This window comes from Thermomyces dupontii, assembly GCF_041956625.1.
Source record: "Thermomyces dupontii strain NRRL 2155 unplaced genomic scaffold VTN31scaffold_3, whole genome shotgun sequence".
NCBI classification, from domain to species: domain Eukaryota; kingdom Fungi; phylum Ascomycota; class Eurotiomycetes; order Eurotiales; family Trichocomaceae; genus Thermomyces; species Thermomyces dupontii.
The window spans coordinates 804,155-831,223 of record NW_027192309.1 but is presented as its reverse complement, the minus strand read 5'-3'; the positions used below and the strand labels follow the sequence as shown (position 1 = coordinate 831,223).

The following is a 27,069-nucleotide window of genomic DNA, read 5'->3' as shown; positions in this document are numbered from 1 at the left end:
GCTCATTCGTTAGTCGCTCAGTCTGGTCTGAAGATACTGGTACTGCTGGCGCAACATGTCTGCAGAGAAACGGCCAGCCCCCGAAAACTTCGGGTCGTCAAACCAACTTGTCGTCAAGCGACAAAAATCCGACAGCAACCTCAATAACAACGCCGTTGCCCTGCGCTCGCAAAATCAAAATGGCGCTCTCGTGCAAGCGGTACGTTCGAGCAAGGAGCCGTGGTGACAGCGAGTTCAATGGACTAATCACACAAATGTGCTACAGATTCCCAGAACGAGTGGGCTAGCGGCTCCGATTATGGAACTGACAGGTGAGCTCCTCGGACAAGTCGCGGGGCGTGTGGATTAACTCTGGCGTCAGGACATTCGGGAGAAATATTCGCAACGCGTTTTGATCTGACCGGTCAGAACATCGCTTCAGGCTCGATGGACCGCAATATCTGTAAGACTCTTCGTTTGGTCGTTTGGCCGGTTTGATTGGAGCTGACCATTGGCGTTCTTTCGAAGTGCTCTGGCGGACCTACGGGCAATGTGAAAACTACGGGGTTCTCAGCGGTCACAGGGGAGCGGTACTCGATCTCCAATGGTCGCGGGATTCGCGAACCATCTTCTCCGCCTCGGCAGATATGACCATTGCCAGCTGGGACCTGGAAACGGGCCAGCGCATTCGACGACACATGGGTCATGAAGAAATCATCAACTGCATCGATGTTAGCAAGCGTGGGCAAGAGATTCTGGTCAGCGGAAGCGACGATGGCTACATCGGCATCTGGGATCCTCGACAGAAGGAGGCGTTGGACTTTCTTGAGACCGAATTCCCCGTCACTGCGGTCACACTCTCCGAGGCGGGCAACGAAATCTACACGGGCAGCATCGACAACGATATCCGGGTGTGGGATGTTCGCAAGAAAGCTGTGGTGTACACTTTGGTGGGACATAACGACACGATTACCTCGCTACAAGTGTCACCGGACTCTCAAACGCTCCTGTCAAACTCGCACGATTCCACCGTTCGAACATGGGACATCCGACCGTTTGCGCCCACGAACCGTCATATCCGGACGTTCGATGGTGCGCCGGTCGGATTGGAGAAGAATCTGTTGCGCGCGAGCTGGGACCCGCAGGGCAACAGGATTACGGCCGGCAGCGGGGACCGAAGCGTGGTGATCTGGGATGCTAAGACCGGCAAACTGCTGTACAAGCTGCCTGGCCACAAGGGAACGGTCAATGACGTCCGATTTTGTCCCAACGACGAGCCGATTAGTAAGTGTTCCCTCGGTATTATATCTCTATTCTTGGACCCAATTTATTGACTGGATGCAGTTGTGTCCGGATCGTCCGATCGCAGCATCATGCTCGGTGAACTGGGCAAGTGACACTGCGAACATCGAGTTTATGTGTTGAACAGTTTATCGTCAATCATTGCAAGCTCCTGCCCAAGATTGAGACAGCCAGCAGCTCGCCGCGGGTTGTCTCCATGCCTTCCGTGAGGACAGTTGCGACCATGAAGTAGGGGCACACTGCTATGAAACTCAGCATGTACCATACACAACGATCCTAGTCAGATAATCACTCTGCAGATGCAAGGCATTTGACCTGCCGTGCATCCGTCATTGGATATACAGTGACGCGAGTAGGGTAAGGGAGGGTACTTTGGGATAATAGTCAATGGTATGACTCGTGGACGGCAATCTGAAACCGCGGCCAGTCTCAGAGTCACTTGGTCTTGCACCATTAGGTAATAGGTAGAGATTAGGATTACATAATCGAAGAGGCCATCCGGCAGAAATGGAACCTGGTTCATGCTCTTGTGGTTCTCCGAAGATAGGCTATCATTTTTTTTTGTATCATCAATGCTCAATTCTCCGGATTTTCCTTTGCAAGGAATGTTCCATGGTGCTGGCCGTCCTTCAGACTGCTCGGAATTAGCAGTTCCTCGGGCGTCTGCAAGATCACTACTTGTTAGTAGGTACTATCTTCCGCCCACTCCGTGACCGCAAGTGGCATAGCCTCGCTTCTTTAGCTCCAGACCATAATGAAGCTTTTCTCGCCAACAAAAAGCCCAATCACAAGCTCCCGAAAAGAGTCTTGGTTAAAGCGCGAAGATGGGTGCGAAGAAGGCTCGGCCAGCCCTATCCATGTAGTGTACCTACATGCCTCCCACCCCCAGATCAGCCATGCCAATTCCTGCTCTTAGCCTCTACCTAAGCCTCTTTCCATGACCCTGGATTCTTCGTTCCCCGCCCTTGCGATCCCTCTCTTTGGATTTTCCCTTGTTCATTGACATCTCGCCCGAACTGCTGGTCAGTCGCGCCCTCATAGTAAGCTATTGTACTGCATATTAATCCTCACTCTCGTTTCCCTCGCTCGCCCGATTCCGATCGCCAGTGATTTCCCAGACCTATTGTTTTCCACCGTTTGATACCGCACAACCAGTCGCACGCCATCTCACTGGAAACCCAACATTCACAAAGAGCACCATCCTCGCTCTCTTCCCTTCAGTGCCCCTGATGATACGAGTTCGATGATCCAATGCTTGCAGGATGGAAGGAGAGAGGCGGGATTCATCATCGACCCGTGGGTTGCATGCACAGTTCCCAGCTTGGTTCGGGACTCGACGGCCAGCGACCTTAACGGGAGACCCACGCCCCTCGAGGCATGATGGGCGTCGATTGGGATTGCGCTTCTTCTGTCGCGGCAAGGATGCGAGGTCGCCGGACTTCGAGAGTGCCACGATAGACCAGGCCGCCGCCCGTACAGGGCCACCCCCCTCGAGATCGGGAAGCGATGCATCCAGAAGACCATTGGTATATGGCTGGATTCGGCCGGGGCGACAAAGACGCTTGTCGAGTTCTTCCGGGACGCCCTACCGGAACGTACTGAAGCATCGCCTCGTGCGAAAACATCTTGTGATGTGCGCCATCTCGGCGCTTCTCCTCCTTACAGTCCTACTCATTTGTTTGTGGCCTGGTACGCTGGCTACTCGAGTGGATGCTAACGTTAGTTCTGCAGACCTCGGTTTTTCCGTTTCCCAACATGCATATGGCGGCAGAGAATACCACATTCTGTTGATTCTGCTCATTTTGATATTTTCGATATTTTTCTGCCACTCGCTTGCCCGAACGATCATGGTCGCCGCTCGTCTTGCCCGGCACGGGCATTCCCTCCACCGCGTGCCCAGTGTCGTCGGTCCGCTGGGCTATGCGCAGCCAGAGCGGCCGATTCATGTCATCCTTGCTCGCGATGAGGAGTTGCTCGACGAAAACCGCGACAACCATCCAAAGTCACCACCGCCTGCGTATGGTCTATGGCGCGCCAGTGTGGTATGTTTCCCCGGACCTCTTCCACGACCTGCATTCTCCCCATGCTCACATTGCTGCAGCGCATTAATCCCGATTTGCTCTATTGGCAGCGGGTTGAGCCCGGTCCGTCTAAACCGCCAGAAAACGCCGACTCTCGCGACCGTCCGCCCAGCTATACTTCCGACGACGGCGTGCAGTACGTAATACACGCGCAGCCGCGGTCCATCGCGCCGTCCTCTTCCGACTTCAATGCCAGATATGCATAGAGCTACTCGTTGAAGCATGCGAGCGGGACTCGCTCACGGAGCTATGCGTTCGTTCTTGTGTATATTTCATTCGCATTTCTTGTCTATGTGCAGAGTCGGGAGTTTGGGGTTTTTTTTTTTTTTTCTTTCTTCTTCTTCTTAATATGAAGTTCCATATGCAGTGTGGCTTTTTACTGTTCTGAGATATCCGCTGTCACAATCTTGAATCTTGGTATTCACAGCGTGTTAACTGTTCAAGCTCCATTGCCTGAGATACTGTGATTAGTCATCAAATCATGGCTGATATCCATTAAATTAGTCCAGTGCCGGTTGTATTCGCTGATGTCAATTCTGCGATGTGGCCTTAGATACCCTACTTGATATCAACGTCAAACTCTTTTGGCGAGTACTGCTCCTGGTAATCAAGTAAACATTCTTGCTGCAGAATCAATTGCTTACCAAAGAGGGGAAAAAAATAAAAACGAACAGCAAAGATTCCCCCACGGTGGACACTGGCCAACGACACTCGGATTCCACGATTACCAAGACCTCAACAACACCAATTCTCATCATGATGCCGCGAACCGGATGAATCCGCATATGGTTATAGAGCATTCGCACTGTCGTCGGTAATGTGCACACCATGTGGTTGTTCGCAGCCATCTGGCCCGACGTGGCTCTCGGGTTGGATGCTGATATTATCATCACCCCTTCTGGGGGTTCTTCTGGGCACCTGGCTCGGGGTAGTCCAGGGGGTTGATGGGATGACGGAGACTCAGATACGGGAGCTTCGGTAAGAGCCGTCTGAAGTAACGGATTTATGTTGGAGCGGTGAATTTTGGGGGAGATTTCTTGCTGACGAGGACAACACCTTTTTCTTTTTTGTTGCGTTGCGAGGAATTTAGACGAGAAACAGAGTACATGTTCTACCATGGCTTCGACAACTACATGCGCTACGCCTTTCCCGAAGACGAACTGCGGCCGGTGACCTGTGCGCCGTTGACGCGCGATCGCGAACATCCCGAAGATGTGGGCCTGAATGACGCATTGGGGAATTATTCGCTCACGTTGATCGATAGCCTGTCGACGCTGGCCATCCTCTCGTCGAGTCCGGATAGTGGACCAAAGGCCTGGCGGTATTTTCAAGATGGAGTCGCGGACCTTGTCCGGTTGTATGGGGATGGTTCTAGTGGCCCCCAGGGCCGTGGTGAGCGTGCGCGCGGGTTCGATCTGGATAGTAAGGTGCAGGTATTCGAGACGGTGATTCGAGGGTTAGGTACGGCGGACTTTTTATTTTTCCAGCGAAGTCCCTTCTGGAGGACAAACCTGCTAATTGCGAGTGACATGGCAGGTGGTTTGCTTAGTGCCCATCTCTTTGCCGTGGGCGATTTGCCCGTCCGGGGCTACTCGCCGCCGGAGGAAGAGCGCAAGTACGCGGCGGCGTGGAATAAGAGTGAATTCCCACCTGATCGCCATGGAATCGTCTGGCCCAATGGACTAGTATACGATGGGCAACTCCTGCGCCTCGCAAAGGACCTGGGCGATCGTATGCTCCCGGTGTTCTATACCGAGAGCGGGATCCCTTATCCGCGGGTTAATCTTCGTTATGGGATACCTTTTTACAAGAATTCTCCGCTGAACGCCTGGCGGACCGAGCAGGAGGAGCCTAGAGCTAGCCGGCACGTGAATCCGGCGCAGTCGGAGCTGGAGCAAGAAGCCACCGACACTACCAGCGCGGGCGCTGGCAGTTTGGTGCTCGAGTTTACGACCCTGAGTAGACTGACCGGGGATGGCCGGTACGAGGAGCATGCCAAACGGGCGTTTTGGGCGATTTGGAACAGGCGCAGCGACGTTGGCCTGTTGGGGACCAGCATTGACGCGGAGTCTGGGAAATGGTTGACGCCATACACATGGGTAGGCGTTCTTTCACTCAAGCTTCCTTGCTGGAGTTGAGGGGGGCTGACCAGATATATATAGATTGGCGCCGGGATCGATAGCTTTTTTGAATATGCATTCAAATCGTATATACTCCTGTCCGCCGGGCAACAGCCGGCCTTCAACTCCCAGAGTCCCTACAGCGTGTTGGATAATTTCCACGTCCCGCTCGACGAGGCACTGCATTCGCCCGACGCGTTCCTGCACGCCTGGCAGGAAGCAAAGGCCTCGATCAAGCGGCATCTCTACCGTGGCAAAGGGTACCAGTATCCCCATTTCATCCAAGGTGACTTCAGGACCGGCGCGACGAGAGCGTTTTGGATCGATAGCCTGAGCGCCTTTTACCCAGGCCTTCTCACCCTCTCCGGGGATGTCGAGGACGCGATCGAGGTCCATCTGCTGGCCACGGCGATGTGGACCCGGTTTTCGGCAATGCCCGAGCGGTGGAACGTGGTGACGGGGAGCGTGGACAACGACATGAGCTGGTGGAGTGGACGACCCGAGTTTGTTGAGTCCACGTACTACCTGTACCGCGCCACCAAGGACCCGTGGTACCTCCACGTGGGGGAGATGGTGTCTCGAGACATCAAGCGGCGGTGCTGGACACGATGCGGCTGGGCGGGACTCGAGGACGTCCGCAGCGGCAAGCTGAGCGATCGCATGGAGAGCTTCTTCCTGGGCGAGACTGCCAAATACCTGTTTCTCCTGTTTGATTCCGAGCACCCGCTCAACCACCTCGATGCGCCGTTCGTGTTCAGCACCGAGGGCCATCCTCTGGTGCTCCCCAAGGGGCAGAAGGGCAGCGCCCTTCCCAAAGCACGGACACCCGTCATCGGGGCCTGCGAGGTGGCGCCCAGTCACCCGCCACTGACCTTATCGTCGACGGCGGCACGCTCGGATATCTTCCATGCATCCACGCTGGCGCGACTGCACTTGATGCCCCGTCGCGACAAGCCAGAGGGGCCACTGATGGATTATGGGCCTGACCATCCGAGCATGACGCTCTCAGACCTGGTATCACCGACCAACGACACCTATTACCCGTGGACGCTGCCGCCGGAGCGGGTGCCGTTCAACGCGACCAGCTCGCCAATGACCGTCCGCCCGACTCTGGACATACAATTGCCGAACTTTCCGGGCATCGTCATCGGCCCGTCGTCCATCGAGCGCGTGCAGGATGGGGTCCTGCTCAAGGCCATTGGCGGTCTCAGATTGGGTCTCGTTCAGGATGTGCCACTGTTTGACGGCTCCAGCTACTTTGACGGGTACCGCGTCCAAACGGTTGGCAATATCCCGCTTGGCAGGGACGAGAAGGTGTACATCTCGCGGCAATTGATGGCAAACGTTTTGGATCCGACCGACGTCAACTTTGCGCGCGTTGCGGACAGCATAATTCTGAACGTGGTGATTGATGTGGACCCGGCGCGGTTCGAGCAGCGCAGCCAGAACGAAAGCGTCTCGATGGAATCGAGTCCTGTGCATCGCACGGCCATCATCCAGGAGGATCGTCCATCTGGGAAGCCCGACGTGGCAGGCAGCTCTAGCGTACGGACTGCACTATCGTCCCTCGTAGACCACGTCACGGGCATCATGCGGGACGACAGTGCGGAACCACCGTCGTCAACCACCACCACTACCACCACGCGAAAACACCCGTCGCAAGCCCCGAAACGACCCGCACGGATGGCGCTCCCCGCTATCATGTCGACGGGCCCCGGCGCGGCGCCGCTCCCCGTCGTGGCGGAGGCGCGCGTGTTCGCACCCAATGGAGCCCCATCCACGGACTCGCTGAGCTGGTCCCGCATCTACCTCACCGACCAGCTCTGCGACCACTCACTCCCGGCGGACGTCCCGCAACGCTACGAGGTGCTGGTCGTCAAACGCGGCGGGTGCAGCTTCTCGACCAAACTCCGCAACATCCCCGGCCCGGCGGCGGCGGAATCCCACCCACCCTCGAGCAAGCTACAACTCGTCATCGTGGTCTCATCCGACGAGCCCGGCCCGGCCTCCGATGATGCCAAAGCCGCCAAACCGCAACCGTTCGTCTCGACGGCGGCCCGCGACTCCCCGCTGTACCCTGCCGCCGCGCTCGCCGCGGAGCCGTTCCTCGTGCAGCCGCATCTGGACGAGCCGCCGCAGCGCAGGGATCGGCCCGTCAGTATGGTAATGGTGGGCGGCGGGGAGGAGACGTATGCGCTGCTGCGGAGCGCGTCGGGAGTCGGGTTGCAGCGGCGGTATGTGGTGGTGTCGCAGGGGGTGCCTATTATGAATCTGTGTGTTATCTAATAGGTAGGTAAATTGGGCTGGGTATTCTATCTTCTTGATCATAGATCACCAAGTGATAATCATTAGAATTGTGTATATATTACGAGCTGGCAATGCGAGGAGTCGCAAACTTGCAAGGTTGCAACATTGTAAGACTAGTATTCGCCTGATCCATTCAGTCTCGACAGTCGACACCAAACCAGAAAGGATACGAAGAGAAAGTACATACTCGTCACCAGTAACTTTGAAAGTAGCAGTCAACGACAAATCACCGTAGCTTTGGAGAAGTGTCTCGGTTTTCCTGAGCATGAGAACCGAGTACACAGTTCTGTCCTCAAGGTGCAAGAAGAAAAAAAAAAAAAAAAAGAACGACAAAGAGGCGGAAACCAAACTTTTGATGAATTCAAGCGCCAGCTATCACCGCCTCGGGCAATATAGAGACGCAGAGGTGATGAATCGGCGGGTGTGCGAGTTCCGGGAGGTACGAAGTAGTGCTCGAACCTGAACATGCAGTCTCTCAGACCTTCGCTTTAGTCCAAGGAAAAAGTACACCCAGAGAGGTAGGTAAAGGCAGCAATGAGAAGAAGGCCACCTAGGACGAAGAACTGGTGCATGATGCGCGATTGCAAAATCCGAGTCCTGTCAAACTGATTGAAACTTCTCTCCGGAATAGTCATTCCAACGGACATAATGAGGTACGTTGCTGACCTGAACTATGAAGTACTCCGGAGAGTCTTGTTGAACCTTGGGAAGTTGAACGATCAAACCTCTTCGTAGGTACTATGCTAACGTTAGAGGTCGGCGTTCATACAGACACAGTACTCGTAGTCGGCCCGATTAGGGCCCAGGCTGAATCTGGTTGGTTATTAGGTAGGGCAGTGCCCGATGCTGAAAGCCAATCATATTGAGCCCTGGTGAATGTCCCCAACTCAGCTCGACGGGCCAATCTGGGGGCTGTGTCGCTTGAAATCGTGACTTCATTGTTTACTTTGCAGTTTAAATACGAGCAAAAAGCCGTGCTCATAGTACCATAGGAAATGATTCTCGACTTACGGTAACCCAAGGACAGATTGACCAAGCAGCGGAGAGAGTAGTACCGATCTACCTAGTACTATTGCCTACTAGGCTGCACCATGTCCAAAGACGAACCGCCACCCTATGACTACTCCTCGGCACCAACAACAGCACCATCATCAACCCATCCTTGGCAAGCGGTGCCAGACACGGCGGACAGGGCGGAGGATCACCCTCCGCCGCCGGTGCTGGGCCGCCTGAGATCCGAAGTGAGCAATGCCTCCACGGCCGACTCCGATCGCGCGCTCGACTACTGCAACAAGAACCCGCTCTGGCCGCCCATCAACCCGCCGGACGACACGTACGCCTCCGTGGCGAGCGCATTCAACCACGGGCTCTGGGCAGCCCCCGAGTTCCGCGGACGGCTGCAGCCGCGGCCCGGTCGGTGGTGGGCGGTTCGTAGCGAGCCGTCTTGCGGTGATTGTCTGCTGGCCACGTGTCTGCCCATGTACTTTGCGCACCGGGACTCGCCTGCCGTGACGGGCGGGCTGAGGACTATTTATTTTGAGGTGACAATCCAGCGCATCCTACCACCATCATCATCCCGCCAGGGGGGAAGTGGTGGTGGTGCCGACGCCAGTGGCCTGTCGCTCGGATATCTTGCCCTCCCGTATCCGACGTGGCGGTCTCCGGGCTGGGAACGAGGCAGTCTCGGCGTGTTCTCCGATGACGGCGCGCGGTTCGTCAACGACCCCAATGGCGGCAAGGCGTTCACCGAGCCCTTTCGCCAAGGGGAAACGGTCGGCCTGGGCATGCGGTTCAACTTGCCCATCATCGTGGACCAGACCCAGAGCGGACAGATCAAAAGAAACTCCCCTCTTCCGCCCGTGTCGGCTCATGTGTTCTTCACGCGGAACGGGCGCGAAGTCGGCGGCTGGGATGTGCATGAGGAGCGGGACAAGGACGAGGGCGACGTCGTGGGTCTCGAGGGGGATTTCGACCTCTACGGCGCGATTGGCGTGTTTGGGGGTGTCGAGTTCGAGGCCTGTTTTGCGCCGGACGGTTTGTTGTGGAGGGAATCTGGAAAATGAAAAGTGACACCATAGGCAAATTAGGTACATAGATCGCGTTGACCTTGTTGGGACGTTGTTTTATGGGTTCGATGCACGGGACCCTGGACATCCGACAGACCCTAAAGAACCCAATCCGTCGCCATGCAGATGCACGACATCTTGAGATGCCTGCATGGACAAGGCGATTGGCAGGCTGATCTTTCCGTGGAGGTGGCTGTAGTTGCATTAGCTTGGCAGTAGGTACGGGATGGAAGGCTTGTATCCATACCTAGGTAGTTGGGACTGCTAACGTGGGATGCAAATGCAAGCCAAATGAAGTTAAACATTCCGAATCTGCCAATCTTTCATTCGAGAAAGCAAATCAGATAGCATAAGGGTTTCTGCATCGTGTATCCTCTCTGCACGTTTGTTTCACGCTTATAAACTTGTACCAGTCAATCCTGTCGGGGAAAATCAAGGTGCAGCTCCGTTCGAGACGTCGATGTCTGGAGAATCGGGAGAGGTCTAGACTTTGCCGTGTGCTTTTCTTTTCATCCTTTACTCCGTCGAGAACAATGCAGCTCTCATGCAGGGAGGATCTGAATCTGGGCAGTTCCTTGGCGATAAGAGTGAGCTCCACGTGTGGTCGGCTATTTCAAGGGCACAACTAAACTTGCATTGGGTTTTCAAACATTTTGTATTTAGGCTGATCCATTCGGCGAATTATATAGAAAGACTCCTCCGGGCGAAGTACGGAGTACATGGAAGAAGTTATTCCACGAGTTAGCAAAGTTAACTCCCGTCAATCGTCGGTCCGTTCATCGTGATCCTCAACGCGACAACCAGAAAAAAAAAAAAAAAAAGGAGACCTCCAGGTTCCATGCACTGTGATGAGTTCAAAGGATTGCATGTCTCTGCACACGCAATCAGCTCTTTCAATGCCTAGAACCAATCCCCAAGCACACAAACTCTTCCATTCGAGAATCCCTTGTTTCATTCAAAACCTCGAGGTTCACAGAGAATGGAACACCGATTACTGCATTCGGTAAATTATCAACCGTTCAACCTTTGGCTGCATGCATTGATCTTCGCTGTTCTGTGCGAACCATCCATTAGTTATTGACAGTGGCAGTTGTACTCTGTACTGTTCCTTGCTGTTCTCCCTTGTCCTCGTCCTCGTTCCTATCGGCAATCAACCCCACGTAAAGTCATTTTGCCCTACTGTACTCGAGACTTAACCTAGGTTAAAGTTTGTTCGGCCGGTTTCGCGCGTGATTCGGCGTTAATTTTGGATGCAAGATGTTCGCAGAGACCGTTTCGGTTACAGCACGAAGTCGGAGCGGATTGATTCCTGAATTTCCTGGCGGCAACGGTGGAGCCTGCTGGGGCCGCGATTCGGGAAGGCCCGTGTCAGTGTGTGGAGGAGGAATTTTTCCGCGTTTGTTAGGGGTGTTTTGAGCACCTCGATGGACAGTTGTGGAATAGCATTTGACTAGGAAGTGATCTTTGCTGAAAGAGATTTGTCTAATGTTGGTTCTCTATAGTATTGTTGTTTTTGTTTTTTTTTTTTTTCTTTTGACTATCGAAGCCGTGATTACTAAGAATTGATTAAAATGAAAGCATCGCTCCTTCTCGATCGTTGTCCGGGAATCGGCAGTCACTCCGATCCTCTTACCCTTTTGGACGCCATGTGGGCCCAGTGGGCCACACGGCATTAGCCCTGCATGTCATGACAACGGTGGATTGAGTACTATGCCGAAAATGGAATATTCACTAACCGTTTTCAGTCACGGCCGTTTCTTGGCGACTTCAGGGTCCGCCCTGGTCTTTTTGCAGAATCCCCAATCGCCGGTGGAGTTTTGTCAAGCATTTTGGCTGCAAGCTGCAATATGCAGCAAGCACGATTACTTTTTTTTTTCTCTTACGAAACACCATCCAGAGAGAACGTTTGGTTTGTGTCCATCAGATGCCTTTTCGTAGGTTTTTTTTTCTTGGATGGATTCTCTCAGTGGGATTCGGCATCTCTATTTGCTCCTCGAATACGCATGGGCCTCGAGTCACACTCATCCGACAGTATTCAGCCAAGAACGCTGGTCCAATGGTCGCGTGTCGAGTGTGTTTTCTTCCTGCACTGAAGATTCTGATGGAGAACAGTGCGTGAACCGGGGACGTGACAACAAATCGGCTGTCGGCTGACTCAGCTCAATCCTGGTTCTCTTCTAAGTTCAAGCGGGCTGGTACATAGGCACATACAGTACTAGTCAGGGAGGTGTCAACGTCAGGGTTCTCTGGGAGAGAACCGGTTCTCTCCGTCATTACTCCGTACACTCCGAATGTGGATATGGCTCAGCCCACTAACCAGATCCAGTTAGCACTTTATGCTTCGGCCAATCCTAGCGCCGCCGCCTAGGCGCCAGGGTTCAGTGCTGACTAAGCATCCTGCGAAGCTCTGGATCTTTTTTTTTTCCCCTTCTTCACCCCAAAGATCGTTGTGTACTTTGGTCGCAACGACATTGAGCGGGATGGATCGTAAAAATCAGGAAATGACAATCTCAATGGCTCGGAGGGAAGGGCTCTGAAACCGCATCCGATCACGCAAGCCGCACGTCTTTGTTGGACAAGTAAGCGGCCGTTATCGTCCACTCATCAGTGGAGCAGTAGACGTTGATCGACCACATCGCCGCAACGTCATAAGCCCTGAGTGGGTGGAGGAGCAAGACGAAGCTCTCCTCCTCAATGCTAACCAGTGTAGCTGGCGTAGCAGACTAGCAGTAATCCCAGAAGGCCAGCCCATTCTGAGCGACGTGAAGCTCAGTCCCATGTCCACCCCATCTCCACGCGCCCACTCCAATTTAGCCTCGCTGCTCCTGATCTCTAACGAGCCAACGAAACAGCGAAACCTGGACCCTGTTGCAAGCCCATCGAGATCCAGACCCCGGCGGCAGTGGAAAAAATAATAATGATATTAACTACTATAGAAAGTCGAATAAAGAAAGAAAATGGGAAAGTACAGGAAAATAAATATGGCAGACAGCTCTCGGCCGGTCGTTCAGAGAGAGAGAAAAAAAATGCCAACTGCGTCATTCCGTCCTTGCTCATTTTCATTGTTTCTCTCTTTGCGGGCGGTTTAAGTCGTTGTCGTTTTGCTGATTCCATTGTTGCTGTGTCACTCGTTGAGCAATTGCTCTTTGTCGGGTTGTCCCGCGCATGTCTCGACATGGGAATTGGGTGTTGAAACAACCGTAAAGCAAGCTGGGAGCTTTTTCTGCACTGGATGTCTCTCGTTTGGTTGGCACGGGACCTACACCATCATCATAGGAACGTCAAGATCAAGACTGATCAATTCAGCGTGCAACCATGGGGATCAACTACATGACCAGCTTCATCACTCTCTTGTAAGTTGTCGGGCCGGGACAAGAGAGCAATCGCCCACTGACCTAAGTCTACTAGTCTCTACCGCTACGTGCGCTTAGTGGTCAACTTGGTGGCTTTCTGGACCTTCAAGCCAATTCCGATTCCGGAGGAGCCACGGTTGACCAGCAAGGATGTGACGGTCATCATTCCCACCCTCGAGGGCTGTGGCGAGGAGCTGGAGGAAACCATCCGCACCATCCTGGCCAACAAGCCTTACGAGCTGCTGCTGGTGACCATTGATGCCAACCGCAAGAAGGCCGAGAACATGCTCAGCACCATTCCGGCGGCCGCCTCCAAAGTGCGCCTGTTCTCCGTGGCCCACCCGAACAAGCGCCGCCAGATGACCCGCGCCATTCCCGAGGTTAAGACGGCCATCACCGTCCTGGCCGACGACGATGTCAGCTGGCCGCGCACCGCGCTGCCGTGGATCCTTGCCCCCTTTGACACCGACGAGCGCTTCGGCGGCGTCGTGACCTGCCAGCGTCTGCGGCGCCAGGAGAACCCAACGTTCTCCGAGCGCATCTGGGGCTTCCTCGGCGCGCTCTATCTCGAACGCAGGAACTTTGACTGCGCGGCCACCACCCACGTCGATGGCGGCATCCCCTGCATGTCGGGCCGGACCGTCGCCTACCGCACCAAAATCCTCCAGGATCCTGCGTTCACCCACGCCTTCACCAATGAAGGATGGTGGTTCGGCAAGTACCAGCTCAATGCGGATGATGACAACTTTATCACCCGCTGGATGGTCTCCCACGGTTGGGAAACCTATATGCAATACCATCCAGAGGTCGAAATCAAGACTACGCTGTCCAACAACGCCAACTTTCTCAAGCAATGCATCCGGTGGTCACGGAGCAATTGGCGCAGCAATTTGACGAGCATGTTTGTGGAGCGACATATTTGGACGTAAGTCCTCATAATCCCTGCTGCTGCTTTCCCCCTTTCATTTCCTATTTGAGGATTTTTTTATTTCATACCCCCTGCTTCAGCTGCCACTGTTCGGCGTGAAGGGTTGGGAGCGCAGCAAGAAAAAAACCCCACCCCTGATTTCCCGTTGTTTCTAGATGCAGCTGGTGGCGTGGATGGATTCCGTCCGCTCTAGTGTCCGATCGTTGCGTTGCTCGGAGTGGAGACCGGTTTTTGGAGAGCTCCAGAAGGTTAGGGCGGCAGCTAACTCGAGGGTTCTCTCTAGGCGTCAACCCTACAGTACATACGCCGTCCATCTCACGACCTTGTCGCCTCCGGCGCTCCTCGGCGATCTGGCCCTTATCTACCTCTGCAACAAGGCCACGGAGGACTGGGATCCGGATTCGCATCGGTTGGCCATGAGAGCGCTATTCACTTGGATGTTCATCTCCAAATTCATCAAGCTACTTGGCCACTACATTCGTTACCCGAGCGATATCTTGCTGCTCCCGGTCTCCATCCTGTTTGGCTATTTCCATGGGGCCATCAAGATGTATGCCGCAATCACGCTCAATGTGGTAAGTTTTCCCCCATCTTCTTTTTTTTTTTTTTTTTTCTTCCATTTCATTGGGTGATGCAAAGTGTCTTCCGGCAAATTTCTAGTTTTTCATTCCTTTTAAGCTCCGTGCGGGTGTTGTACAAGATTGGACTAGCTTGGTTTTCTCCTGAATCCTTTCGTGGTTTTGCGATCGCATCCCTGGTCCTTCAGCTCTCGCTTGTCGTTTAGATCCTGTCCATGCACATCAAGCTCGGAGTTTATTGTTGTTAGGCGGATCTGCGCTCGATCGGCTTGTCGGTGCAGCCGCTGCCGCGCAGGATTCCGATTCGGGCTGCAGATTGCATATCGTTTCTAGATTTTGTTTTGATTTTGTTTTATTTTATTTTTGTTTTTTTTTTTCCGAACTCCATTAGCTTTGACCATTTCTCATAACGGAAATTACTCCATGCTAACTTAACGGTGACAGACTACCTGGGGTAGCCGTGCAGGCGCGGACACGTACGACTCGGAGCGCATGCGCAAACGCTCCGATATCCAGGAGGAAAAAAAGCACCTGTTTCGAGGTGATGCATGAATTTCGATTTCCTTTGCGATGGCGAGCTGGGCCGGCCGCTACGTTTCTCTTTCGAGGTCGATCTGCGCGCTGCAGTTTGGCCGATTGTTTTTCTTGATTCTGTTTCTTGTCTTTTTTTTGCGATGATTTTTGCTTCATGCCACATGATACCATTGCGAGAGGGAAAAAAAAAAGGACATGATCCAAAGTCATCGACTGCGTCTAGACTGGGCGTGTGACTGGGAGGCTTTTTGTTTTCAGTTGTTGAGCGCTGGGGTTCAAAAAACCGAAAACTGGACGGGACTGAAGGTTGAGATGGCGACGAAAGTGGGAAAAAGGATCAGCTGGCCAGGATAGATAAAGTTGATAATGTCTAGTTCGAAGCAATGAGAAGAATGGCGTCTGTCAAGTGGCAATTCAGCTCGATCTTATGTAAAAAGCCTTCCTTGCTCCTGGTGGCTGCAGAGTGCAGAGTGCAGGCTGTACTTAGTCGGCCAGCCTGACGCTTCCGCGGCTTGCGCGGTGTGCACGTACAGCCCGTTCCAATGGCCAAATTGCCAACTGGCTAAATGACATAATATGAATCACACACGTGACAAAATCTGCGCTAACACGAATCGGGACTAGCCTCTTCTGTTACTAAAGAGGAAGGCGGTGGCAATTCCATCTCCGTAATCGCAACTCCATCGGACTTGGAGAAGCAGAAGGAACAGTACCGATTTGTTCATGTGAAATTTGAATCGACCACTCGTCAGAGAGACGAATCGCTACACTCAGAGCAAGACCAGACCTTCTCTTCGCTCTCTTATCATGCGCACAATCCCTCGAATATTCTCAGCACGACTTCAACTTCTCAACGCACCTGCCCGCCGAGCTACCAGCAGGCTACAACCAACATGTTCCGAACTTTGCCCGCGGTCCTTTCATAGCTCATCAAGACGATGGGCCATCGCCCATCCTATCACAGCACACGGTCCGCCGCCGAAAGCGCCCAGGCCCGCGCCCGAGTTTGCTGAGGAGCAGCAGCAAACGATTGAAGCAGCGGAGCCGGAGAAGCCGAGTACGCCGGTAACAACACCGCCGCCAAAGGTCAGGTCAGTACTGAAGAGGCGGTTTTGGAAGGATGTACATGTTCGTGAGACTCCAGGTTGGTTTGACCCGGCATGTTTTCTACCGCTTGGAGGAAAAAAAAGAGCAACGACTGAGTCTGTAGAGGGCTTTCAGGTCCTTCTCGATACCCGACCCATCCGCGGCCCGACCAAGGCCGTCCTGACGATTCCGTCGACCAAACAGCATCTGGCCGAAGCTCTGGCACTCGAGTGGGATTTGCTGGCTTCGGCACAACAAGCGCTCAAACAACACCTGATCCCTCTCACGTCGCTGGTCTCTCGCGCCAATGATATCCTGCGTGAGGACGCCAACGGGCAGGACAACATCCGACAGGAGATCCTCAACAAGGCGCTGCGCTATTTTGAAACCGATACGCTCCTTTGCTGGGTGCCGGAGAAGCAGCATCTGGAGCCGGAAGATGGCGAGGGACTCCGCAACGCGCAGATGCGCACCGCCCAGCAGATCATCGGCTATCTCCACCAGCACCTCTGGCCCGGCATCGAGATCCGTCCCGTGCTCGTCGAGAACAGCATCGTGCCCGTCTCCCAGACGGAAGCCACCATCGACATCATCCGGCATTGGATCCTAGGTCTGTCCGCGTACGATCTGGCGGGGCTGGAGCGTGCCATCATTGCGAGCAAGAGCCTTCTCATCGCCGCGCGATTGGTTGTCGAGTGGAGTGAGAACTTCCCCGATCTGCCGCGCTCGGAATCGGCGCGCTTTGGCGTTGATGAGGCCGCCCGGGCGTCGAGTTTGGAGGTTACATATCAGACGGCGGAGTGGGGGGAGGTTGAGGACACGCACGACGTGGATAAGGAGGATTTGAAGCGGCAGCTGGGGAGTGTGGTGTTGCTGGTCAGCGGGAAATGAGGGCTGTAGAGTATTCTTGTACCTATAGTGGCATCTACAGAGCGTTTTGTAATTAGCCATGGTCAACGATGCATGAAACAAATTCATTCTAATAACTTTCTTTTTTCTGTGGTCATTCATGAGTCGATGGTTAGCTTGGTTCTTCAACCTGCAAACATGATCGGCAGAAGCCACTTTCATCATCAACAGATACTTGCATATTCATAATTTTTCATTTTTATTGCATCGATTATCAGAGCCCAGAATCCTATAAAGGCTTTCGAAAGGCTAGACTATCACGAGCCGTGGAGCTGGCTAGATTAAAGACCGACCCCAACGTTGCTCTCAAAAGTCTCAGCTCTCCGCGCCAAATTCGCCTCCTGGACCGTGGAGTTGAATCCTGCCACTCCCAATCAACCATCTCGAGTTGCCCGAATCAACCCTCCTGGTCATGGTGCTGCCATAACGGATCTGGGCCACTGGGGGAGGATAACGGAATCCACAGTTGATCTCGCGCGAAATGACCGAACGGAGTCACGGGTACGTACTTTAGCAGCGCGACGTTTCCAACATTCCACGTCAGCACGACGATCTTGATTCTGACCGGGCGATTTTTTACCAGTCACAAACGCTCCAAAAGTTCCCTCGCGCTGTCCATCCTCCATCGGGACAAATCGTCCAAGTCGGATGACCGCGAGGACGAATCGCCCACCTCTCCCACCGCCTCGTCGTCGAGCCAGCAACAGCAGCCACCGCAACGGTCCTTTTCGATAACGAGTGGTCTACGCCGCAAGCAGAATCACGATATGGCCGCCGATTCTCCGACCACGTCGGACCCCAAGTTCGACACGATGTCGTCGAACAGTTCGAATCCGAACCCGAGTCTGGGCGGCGAGAAGGCTGCGTCGACCTCCGAGGAAGCAGCTCCCAGCAGCCAGATCTCTCTGGAACAATCGGTCAAGACCTTCAAGCTGTTTGAGATCCTGCGCAGTGGTGACACCACCGCCATCTCCAAGGCCATCAAGGAAGCCAAGGAGCAGCAGCAGAACGGTGGCCTGGCGTCGCCTGGCGGCACGACCGTGCTGCACCTAGCCGTCCAGTGCGCCGAGCCCCAGGTCATCGAGTACGTGCTGTCGAGCGGCGATAGCATCGACGTCAATGCTCGAGACCGCGATGGCAACACGCCGCTGCATCTTGCGGCGCAGCTGGGCCGCGATGCCGTCGTGCGGGCCTTGCTCGAGCGCCCCGAGATCGACGACTCCATCGCCAACTACCGTGGCCAGACCGCACTGGACCTGGCCCGGACTCCGGAGATCTTCCAGCAGCTGCAACTCGCGCGGTCGCTGTTCATCGATGCCAAGACGAAGGAGATCCAGGATCTGATCGCCCGCGGCGAGTACGAGAAGCTCGAGAAGGTGCTGGAGGAACCGCGCGTCGAGGGCACGCTGGACGTCAACAGCCTGGAGTTGGTCACTGATCCGCAGACCATCCAGACCGGCGGCACGCTGCTCCACGAGGGTGCCCGCAAAAAGGACACGAAGCTCATTCAAATCCTGTTGTTGCACGGTGCCGATCCGTTCCGTCGTGACAAGAAGGGCAAGCTGCCTCAGGATGTGACCAAGGATGACAAGACACGCGCGATTGTCAAGCGTTCGCCCGCCGCGGTCATCGCGCAGCGCGGGATCCAGGAACGAGCGATCCTGGGCAACGCGGCGCCGGGCGGTGGTCCCCGCGGAGGCAGCATGGAGGTCACTCTGGGCGGTAAGGACGCACGAGAGATGAAGGGCTACCTCAAAAAGTGGACCAACTACACCGGCGGCTTCAAGCTACGGTGGTTCGTGCTCGAGGATGGTGTCCTGAGCTACTATAAGCACCAGGACGACGCCGGCTCCGCCTGCCGCGGCGCCATCAGCATGCGCATCGCGAAGCTTCACATGGACCCGCAGGACAAGACGCGCTTTGAGATTCATGGCAAGTCGTCGGTCAAGTACCATCTCAAGGCCAACCACGTCGTCGAGGCCAAGCGCTGGTTCTGGGCTCTGAACAACGCCATTCAATGGGCTAAAGACGAAGCCAAGGAAGAAGAACGGCGGCGTAACCGTGAAGCCGAGCTCCTGCGCCAGGCCAAAGCCGACCAGGAGGCCCAGGGCGGTCGACTGTCCGAGGCGGCCAGCGAAGTGTCCAAAGGACCGCCTCGGAGCAGCCTGGTGCCGCCGGCGACCAAGTCGACCGTGAGCTTCTCCCGGGTCAGCACGCATACTTCCCGCACGGCGGCGGACACGGGCGAAGATGAAGGCTCCGTCCACGGTTCTTACGATCTGAGCGTGGCTCCCCATGACGTGAACCGGGTGACCAGCCAGGCCACGGGACCGATTGAAGAGTACGATGACTACGGTGACTACGCGTCCAGCCACGAGGCGGCCCAGCCGGGCAACAAAGACGCCTTCAACATCACGGCGCAGTCGGCCAAGCTGCAGCTGGACCTCCTGGCCAGCGTGTCGGCTTCTTTGCAGGCTGAGAAGGCCAAGAACCCGAACCTGACCATCTCCGATCCGGTCGTGGACCGCGCGCTGGCGGCGTATGATTCGGCCGTCAGCAGTTTGAACGGGCTTCTGGTGAACTTGCTCAAGATCTCACGCGACCGCGATGCTTACTGGCAGTATCGTTTGGATAAGGAGGCCGACACGCGCAAGATGTGGGAGGAGAGCATGGCGCGCATTGTCCAGGAGCATGAGGAGCTGCAGAATCGCATCAATGAGTCCGAGGACAAGCGCAAGCGGATCAAGAAGGCTCTCAAGGAGGTGCTCGAAAGTGCGTCTGCATCGAATAGCCGGCCGCTGTCTCATGTGCAGGTTGCGGATGAGCTCGAGAAGGTCAAGGATGCGGAGCGAGCCGAGCCTAGTAAAGACGATGAGGGTGTGACAGAAAAGCCCGCCACCGATGCTGCTCCTGCTCCTGCTCCTCCTCGTGCATCGAAACCACAAAGTGTCGCCGAGTACGCTGACTTGGCCGAATCGGAGTCCGATGAAGATGAATTCTACGATGCCGTGGAGGCGGAAGAGATTCCTGTTGAGGAGTTGCCCGCTCCTGAACCGCCGGCGGCAGAGGAGCCAGCCGCGAACAACGCGGTCGACCTGCGGGCGGCAAAACAGGCGGAGATTGAGCCGTCATTCCAAGGCTACGAGGATCCTCCGCGGGAGAGGTTGAAGTTGGACAAGGACGACCGGCCAAAGATATCGCTCTGGGTGGGTATCCCCTGGAAAGTCATAGGTATGATTTGGTAATGCTGACTACATCAGGGCATCCTCAAATCGATGATTGGCAAAGACATGACCAAGATGACGCTGCCGGTGTCGTTCAACGAGCCGACGTCACTGCTCCAGCGCGTGGCGGAGGACATGGAATACTCGGACTTGCTAGACATTGCCGCGGACCGCAAGGACTCGCTGGAGCGACTGCTCTACATTGCCGCTTTTGCCATCAGCGAGTATGCGTCGACGGTTGGGCGGATTGCCAAGCCCTTCAACCCGCTGTTGGGTGAGACGTATGAGTACTGCCGCCCGGACAAGGGGTATCGATTCTTTGTGGAGCAAGTCAGCCACCATCCGCCGATCGGAGCGGCGTGGGCCGAGTCAGCCAAGTGGGAGTACTGGGTAAGCTTTTCCTTTCCTTTTTTTTTTTTTTTTTTTTTTTTTTTTTGAAGTGAGCGCTAGGAAAATTCTAACGATCTGCAGGGTGAATCGGCTCTCAAGTCCAAGTTCTACGGCAAGTCGTTCGATGTTAACTTGCTAGGCACGTGGTTCCTGAAACTACGGCCGATCACCGGCGATGAAGAGCTCTACACATGGAAGAAGGTCACGTCGTCGGTGATTGGAATCATCACGGGCAACCCTACAGTGGATAACTACGGGCCGATGGAGGTGAAGAATTGGAAGACCGGGGAGGTGTGCTACCTGGACTTCAAGCCGCGCGGGTGGAAGGCGTCGTCGGCGTGTCAGGTGACGGGTAAAGTCGTGGACGCGCAGGGCGTCACGCGCTGGAGCGTTGGCGGGCGGTGGAACGACCGGATCTTCGCGCGCCCCACGCCCGGGTACGAGCAGGCGCTGACGGAGAAAGACTCGGACGCACCCAAGACGGTGCTCCTGTGGCAGGCGAACCCGCGGCCGGAGGGTATTCCGTTCAACCTGACGCCGTTCGTGGTGACGCTCAACGCGCTGCCGGACCGTCTACGGCCGTACCTGCCGCCGACGGATACACGCCTGCGGCCCGATCAGCGCGCGATGGAGGACGGCGAGTACGACTTTGCGGCCACCGAGAAGCACCGCGTGGAAGAGAAGCAGCGGGCCAAACGGCGGGAGCGCGAGCGCAAAGGCGAGGAGTATGTGCCGCAGTGGTTTGTGCGCGCGCGGTGTCCGATCACGGGCGAGGAGTACTGGCAAACGACGGGGGAGTACTGGAAGTGCCGGCAATCGGGAGATTGGAGTCGGTCGGAAGATATTTTCTAATTGAGACTACTCGTACGGAGTATTGTAGATACTACTATTATTACTACTATCTATTATTTAATTGAACCGGGCTTGTTTTGTCGTATGATTGTCACGTGATTCTAGTTTCTTAGACTTCTTGGAGACTGAGGAACGCCGGAACCAGACCAGCTGCCCAAGCAAACTCGACCTCGACATGGCGAGCGGATACACGTGCAGGCAATGCCTGCGGATCGTGCCGCGGGTTCGCAGCAATGGCGTCGATCAATGGTACCGAGGCGCACGGCTGGCGAACGGGCGTCTCCCGACGATCTGGAGCCGGAATCATAGCCAGAGCAGATGGAGGAGCGTGGGGAGGATAAACGCAGGAAGCTCTCGATCGGTGCAGACCTCTGCGAGCAAGCAGGGCCCGGCAGCCCAAACGCAGGCGACGGAGTCTACCCAGCGCGTCCTCCACAGCGACAACCTCTTCCACCCGTATTCGCAATCGCCATCCCCTCGCATCCGGCAACGCGCAGCATTCATGATGCAGAACGCGCTCTGCCCGCACCCGAGCCATCGACCCTCGCGGCAGTCCACATCACCGCACGACTCCGAAGCGCGCAAGGACCCCAATGCCTCGACGTTACCACCGGCCCACGCGCGGTTTGAATGTCCCGATTGCGGCGTGCCCGTGTACTGCTGCGAGGAGCACTGGGCGGATGACTACGAGAAGCATCTCGAGGTGTGTGACACACTGCGGCAGATCAATGAGGATGACCATGATTTGGTTTCGGGGAGGTTCTTCCCGGAGTTTGCGTCGTATCCGGGTCCGCAGGATGATAATTTCGTGGTGAATATGACGAATTGGGATACGTTTTTGTATACGCGCGAGTTTCCCGCCATCAATGATGAGCGGTCGATGAGACAGGTGACGAGGTTGCTGACGTATCCGGTGACGATTGCGAGTGTGTTGCATGAGTTGAGTCCGTATCATATTCGGAAGGGGGGAAGGTTGACCGTGGAGGGGTTGAAGAGTTTATCTGGTATCTATTTTTTTTCTCCCTTATGTTTCGATTTAGAAGGAGGACTAATTGGCAGCTCTACGATATACTCTGCATCCCCCCAAACAAGGAGAAGGTACGGATATTCACGGCCTGCGGTTGAAATCCCCGCCCGTCCGCATCTTCGTCCTCGGGGCGCGCGCAGAGTCCTCCCTGCCGCGAGACGTCTGGCTGCAGCTCACGCACGTCTTCCCGCGCGCATCCATCCACCTCATCTTCATCGGTCCGGAAAGCATGGCCAACCGCGATGACGAGTTCCCCTTGCCACCACGCACGCCGACCAACCCCTTCGGCGGCATCACCGAGGACCGACTGGGCCCGCAGCTCAAGATCACCACCTACGTCGAGTACTTCCACACGATGCACGATGCGCACGCGTTCTACCCGTACGATCCCTACTTTGACTGCTTCATGCTCTTCCACCCGGGACTGGGCCACCCGGCGTCGGCGCACGAGTGGGCCGACACCCTGCCGAGGTTGCTCGAGACCAAAGTCCCCATTTTCTGCACCGGGTACACCGAGTGGGATCTCAAGCGGGATATGGATTGGGTGCATGACAAGTGTCAAGGAGAATTCGACGTGCTGCTGGAGCCTGGGGAGAATATTTTCCGCAGTCTCCGCTGGGATTTGAATGATTTGGATCCGCAGGATGTGACGTGTGGGAATTGGGGGATTTGGGGGTTCCGAGGGAAGAGGTGAGTCTGATTTCTCTTCGATGATTCAATGCCCCGAGTGGTACTGACGTATTAAACAGGTACGAGGCTATGCAAAAGGACTAGTCAGATTGTAAAATGTTTGAATCTGTATGATAGTAGTATGTAGTAAACTTTGAAAGGATTGCAAGGTTATATGCACATTGAAACAGTAATAAAATGTACAAAGTAATAATCAAAGGCAACGCAACGAATGCTTGACCACAACAAACTTGTCTTTGGAACCAACCCCACGAAAGAAACACAACGATTGATCAACAACAACAACTCAAGTGTGATGAATTTCACAGCAACGCCAACCCAGCAACAGCAGCAGCGCCAATGGCCGCAACGGCACCACCCATCCGGGCCGGGGCGGCATTCGCCGGCTGCGACGGACCCGGCGGCGCGACCGGGGCGGTCGGCGTCGTGATCGGGCTCCAGGTACCGGGGGTGGAAGAGCTCCACGAGCCGGTTCCAGTTGGCAGAATGGCGAACGTTGACGAGGACGCAGGGACAGAAGACAACGACGACGACGACGATGGCGGCGGAGGCGGCGGCGGAGGCACCGAGGAAGAAGTCGAGGGCGGCGGTGGCGGCGGAGCGGAGCTGGAGGTGGACTCCACCGCCGAGATCAGGCTGATGGTTGTGGTGGCCTCGGGCTGGGTCACGGTGACGACGGAGGCGTCGCCAGCAGCAGCAGCAGCAGCATTGTCGATGGGGGTGTCAAAGTGCGCGGTGGCCAGGGACAACCCGTTCAGGGCGATGCCGAGGAGAGCGATCTTGAGTTGCATTGTCGTTTTAATTTCGTATTTTTTTTTATTATTGAGATATATATATATATATATAAATCGTTGGTCGTTCGTGGGATTATAAAAAGATCGTCGTCGAGAACGCGTGTAATCGAGTAAACGAGCGACGTAGGTGGACGTGATGGTTGGGCCCAATCGATCCCTGATCGATGGAAGGAATGAGCAGAAAGAATGGACGATCGGATCGTAGATCTGATCTAATTAATCGTGAAGAAGAATAGAGAAAGTTGAGGTGAAAGGGGGGTGGTGGAGAGAGAGGACACCAGACCAGGGTGGTTTGGGGGGTGTTTATGGGAACCGAAAGCCGTTAAGGTTAGGGGAGGGAAGATCCCCTAATTCCAGGGGTTGTAACGGGGCTTCTCCCTATCTGGTATGCTGCCCCTGGTTTGGGCTTGGCTTGCACGTTCTTGGGAGTCACACCATCGAATTGAGTTTGATGGAGGTATGTAAGTACTCCATACTGATGATGAGCCAAAATACCGATGGACAAGAACGGCTCAACTGTTCAGTTGTCTGTGAATGAACACAATTGCAATTGATGCAAGTCTATCAGCCCGGGGTATAGAAATCTACTCGTACAGGAGTCATGAAGAATAGTAGTAGGTAATAACAGTGGTGAGTTGGGGGATGTCGTACGCAAAAAAAAAAAAAAAAAAAAAAAAAAACGGTTACAAATCATCAACACACCCAACGATACCCCGGCTGCCAAGCCGAGATATCCTCCCATACCCATCATGCCGATGCTCCCTGCTCCGTCCGAGGGCGCCTCGTTCAACGTGCCGTTGATATAGGCCGTGTGATTGACGATTCGCACGTGTGTCGAGTTGCGCGGAGGATCGCCAATGAGTTCCTCCAGAAAGGTATTGTTTTTTCTATCATCACAGCCACAGGGCAGGTCCTGCTCGCACAGACAGACGACCTTCAGGTTGTTATTCGGATTCGTCTGGTTGGCGTACGGGTGCTGGTAGTGGTAACGCGTGTCGAATGGGTACATGTATGCGCCGGCATGCCACACGCCGATGAAGCCCAGCGTGAGCAGAAAGCCCAGCGGCAGCAACGCCGCCGCAGCTTTGCCCGACGGGCTCACAGCCCCCGCCATGTACGGCGTGGTGCCGCCGCCGGGGAAGAAGCGCCCGCCGCCAAAGGGTCTGGGGGAGGTTGTTCTGCGAAAACCCCCGTTGTTAGCTTGGGGGGATCTTTCCTTCAGACAATGTCCGGAGGTAGAACTCACAGTCCGCCTGTTATAGATCCTCCACGGGACCCTCCTCCACGGGACCCTCCTCCACGGGACCCTCCTCCACGGGACCCTCCTCCACGGGATCCTCCTCCACGACCCCCTCCGCCGCCGCCACGGCCACCTCCACCGCGTCGTTTCTCGAGATGTACAGCGTCACTGTGGATGGCCGCGCTATCCACTGAATTTGGACGCGACAGGGCCGCGACCAGTGTGAGGATAGAAAGCAGGGAAAGGAGCACCGTCGTAGAGAATTTCATCGTGACGTGTTGAAGGAAAGCGACCGTGGATTTTTGAAAATTCAGTAGAAAAAAAAAGGCTTGGGTCGATTTATTAGTGATGATTGTAGGCTAAATCAAACGTTTCACTCGTCGGACAACCCCGACAATCCCGAGACCCTGCGTCATGAGCCGATGAGGTCGATAGTGGATGACTTTGGTTGATGTTGTTGTTGTCGCCACCGGCGAACCGGATCAGGACCGGGGACAAACAGAGATTGGGAGGCTTAAATATCCTTCTTCGGCTGACCGGACTTGGTGATATCATTGCATTCAACGAACGATTCGTACCAGGTCAAAGCTGAACAGGCAAAAAAAGCTTAATCTTTTGGGAAAGTTCACGAGTCGCGCTGGTTTAACGGCTTTACTCGTTCGTGTTGAGATGCTGATCAACCCCGGCGCTATTTTGGCTCAGCCATCGTGTTAAATTGATGTTCAATCATTTCTCCGCCAATGACGTCCTTGATGTCTTGATGACTGTGGCTTGATGTTTGGGGGTTCTGGAGTTCGGTAGGGTTCAATGGATGTTCGTGTTTGGGCGCAACCGGTCCACTGAACCTCAACGTGGCAAGGCTCAGCTCCGAATGATGACCGACTCGGCCGGGGAAAGCCCTCGTGGTGATGATAATAGTACAGTATCGTACTCGGGTCTTATCAGAGACTCAGTACCGTTGCCTCGAGGCTGACTTCCTCGTTGTTGACGCAGCAAGACTCCCTTCTTAACATCCCGCGTAGTCGCTCGCCTTGACTGACTCGTACACATGGCGATCCTGACTGATCACCCTCCCTGGGGAGGCAGTGAACCGCAAATCATTTTCTCGTCCAAGACTGACACGTTGGGCCTCGCACATCCATGCTGAACCATTTCTCCATCAGCTCGTCTTCGCCCGGTAAGGTCTAGGTACTCGCGAACAGTCCCGCCCAGACAAACCGCTGCAAGAGACCTGGGCGATTGGGCGCCGCGTCTGGATGCAACATCCGGCTCGCGTTTGAGCATTTGCAGTGCCAGGGACTGAGCCTCCAAGGCTTTCGCCGCAAGCCGCGAGCATGCCATCCAACGGCAGTTCTGTGTGGGAGAGGGATCGTCTCAAGGCCGATCCCGGGCGAGCATGGTGGAGTTATGGCAATCCGCTGTCAGAGGCAGCCCGGTCCCTAGCGTAAGTGATGAATGGTGATCTTTCTCCCCAAGCTCGGATTTCACTTGTTTTAGTACTGGGCCAGATGAGCGCCTGACAGTGTGTCCACTGGCAAAAGGAGCGGGCACACCTCGTGTAGACGGCCCGGGAATGCTCAGAAGGAAGACTATCAGCTTGCCAACGTGC

At 55.0% G+C, this 27,069-nt stretch overlaps 9 protein-coding genes across 9 annotated transcripts; 8 read left to right on the top strand and 1 right to left on the bottom strand.

Moving 5' to 3' along the window:
- Positions 1–55: 55 nt before the first annotated feature.
- VTN31DRAFT_3749 (uncharacterized protein) lies at positions 56–1,376 on the top strand (the record flags this gene model as incomplete). The annotated part of the gene is made up of 5 exons (XM_069404062.1): positions 56–199; positions 266–311; positions 362–442; positions 508–1,263; positions 1,324–1,376. The coding sequence occupies 5 exons, from the start codon at positions 56–58 to the stop codon at positions 1,374–1,376; spliced, it is 1,080 nt and encodes a 359-aa protein (XP_069261074.1).
- A 1,167-nt stretch (positions 1,377–2,543) lies between these two features.
- On the top strand, positions 2,544–3,568 carry VTN31DRAFT_3748 (uncharacterized protein; the record flags this gene model as incomplete). The annotated part of the gene is made up of 3 exons (XM_069404061.1): positions 2,544–2,958; positions 3,013–3,323; positions 3,383–3,568. 3 exons carry the CDS (start codon positions 2,544–2,546, stop codon positions 3,566–3,568), a joined length of 912 nt encoding a protein of 303 aa, XP_069261073.1.
- Positions 3,569–4,179: 611 nt separating this feature from the next.
- Positions 4,180–7,768, top strand: VTN31DRAFT_3747 (uncharacterized protein; the record flags this gene model as incomplete). Its single annotated transcript, XM_069404060.1, has 4 exons — positions 4,180–4,340; positions 4,453–4,823; positions 4,899–5,461; positions 5,525–7,768. The coding sequence occupies 4 exons, from the start codon at positions 4,180–4,182 to the stop codon at positions 7,766–7,768; spliced, it is 3,339 nt and encodes a 1,112-aa protein (XP_069261072.1).
- Positions 7,769–8,880: 1,112 nt separating this feature from the next.
- On the top strand, positions 8,881–9,852 carry VTN31DRAFT_3746 (uncharacterized protein; the record flags this gene model as incomplete). Its single annotated transcript, XM_069404059.1, has 1 exon — positions 8,881–9,852. The coding sequence occupies one exon, from the start codon at positions 8,881–8,883 to the stop codon at positions 9,850–9,852; it is 972 nt and encodes a 323-aa protein (XP_069261071.1).
- Positions 9,853–13,170: 3,318 nt separating this feature from the next.
- On the top strand, positions 13,171–15,266 carry VTN31DRAFT_3745 (uncharacterized protein; the record flags this gene model as incomplete). The annotated part of the gene is made up of 4 exons (XM_069404058.1): positions 13,171–13,208; positions 13,264–14,133; positions 14,420–14,711; positions 15,159–15,266. 4 exons carry the CDS (start codon positions 13,171–13,173, stop codon positions 15,264–15,266), a joined length of 1,308 nt encoding a protein of 435 aa, XP_069261070.1.
- Positions 15,267–16,055: 789 nt separating this feature from the next.
- Positions 16,056–17,225, top strand: VTN31DRAFT_3744 (uncharacterized protein; the record flags this gene model as incomplete). Its single annotated transcript, XM_069404057.1, has 2 exons — positions 16,056–16,392; positions 16,459–17,225. The coding sequence occupies 2 exons, from the start codon at positions 16,056–16,058 to the stop codon at positions 17,223–17,225; spliced, it is 1,104 nt and encodes a 367-aa protein (XP_069261069.1).
- Positions 17,226–17,724: 499 nt separating this feature from the next.
- Positions 17,725–21,709, top strand: VTN31DRAFT_3743 (uncharacterized protein; the record flags this gene model as incomplete). Its single annotated transcript, XM_069404056.1, has 4 exons — positions 17,725–17,744; positions 17,827–20,449; positions 20,504–20,857; positions 20,939–21,709. The coding sequence occupies 4 exons, from the start codon at positions 17,725–17,727 to the stop codon at positions 21,707–21,709; spliced, it is 3,768 nt and encodes a 1,255-aa protein (XP_069261068.1).
- A 175-nt stretch (positions 21,710–21,884) lies between these two features.
- Positions 21,885–23,510, top strand: VTN31DRAFT_3742 (uncharacterized protein; the record flags this gene model as incomplete). Its single annotated transcript, XM_069404055.1, has 3 exons — positions 21,885–22,713; positions 22,769–23,426; positions 23,486–23,510. 3 exons carry the CDS (start codon positions 21,885–21,887, stop codon positions 23,508–23,510), a joined length of 1,512 nt encoding a protein of 503 aa, XP_069261067.1.
- Positions 23,511–23,728: 218 nt separating this feature from the next.
- Positions 23,729–24,217, bottom strand: VTN31DRAFT_3741 (uncharacterized protein; the record flags this gene model as incomplete). Its single annotated transcript, XM_069404054.1, has 1 exon — positions 23,729–24,217. The coding sequence occupies one exon, from the start codon at positions 24,215–24,217 to the stop codon at positions 23,729–23,731; it is 489 nt and encodes a 162-aa protein (XP_069261066.1).
- Positions 24,218–27,069: the final 2,852 nt, after the last annotated feature.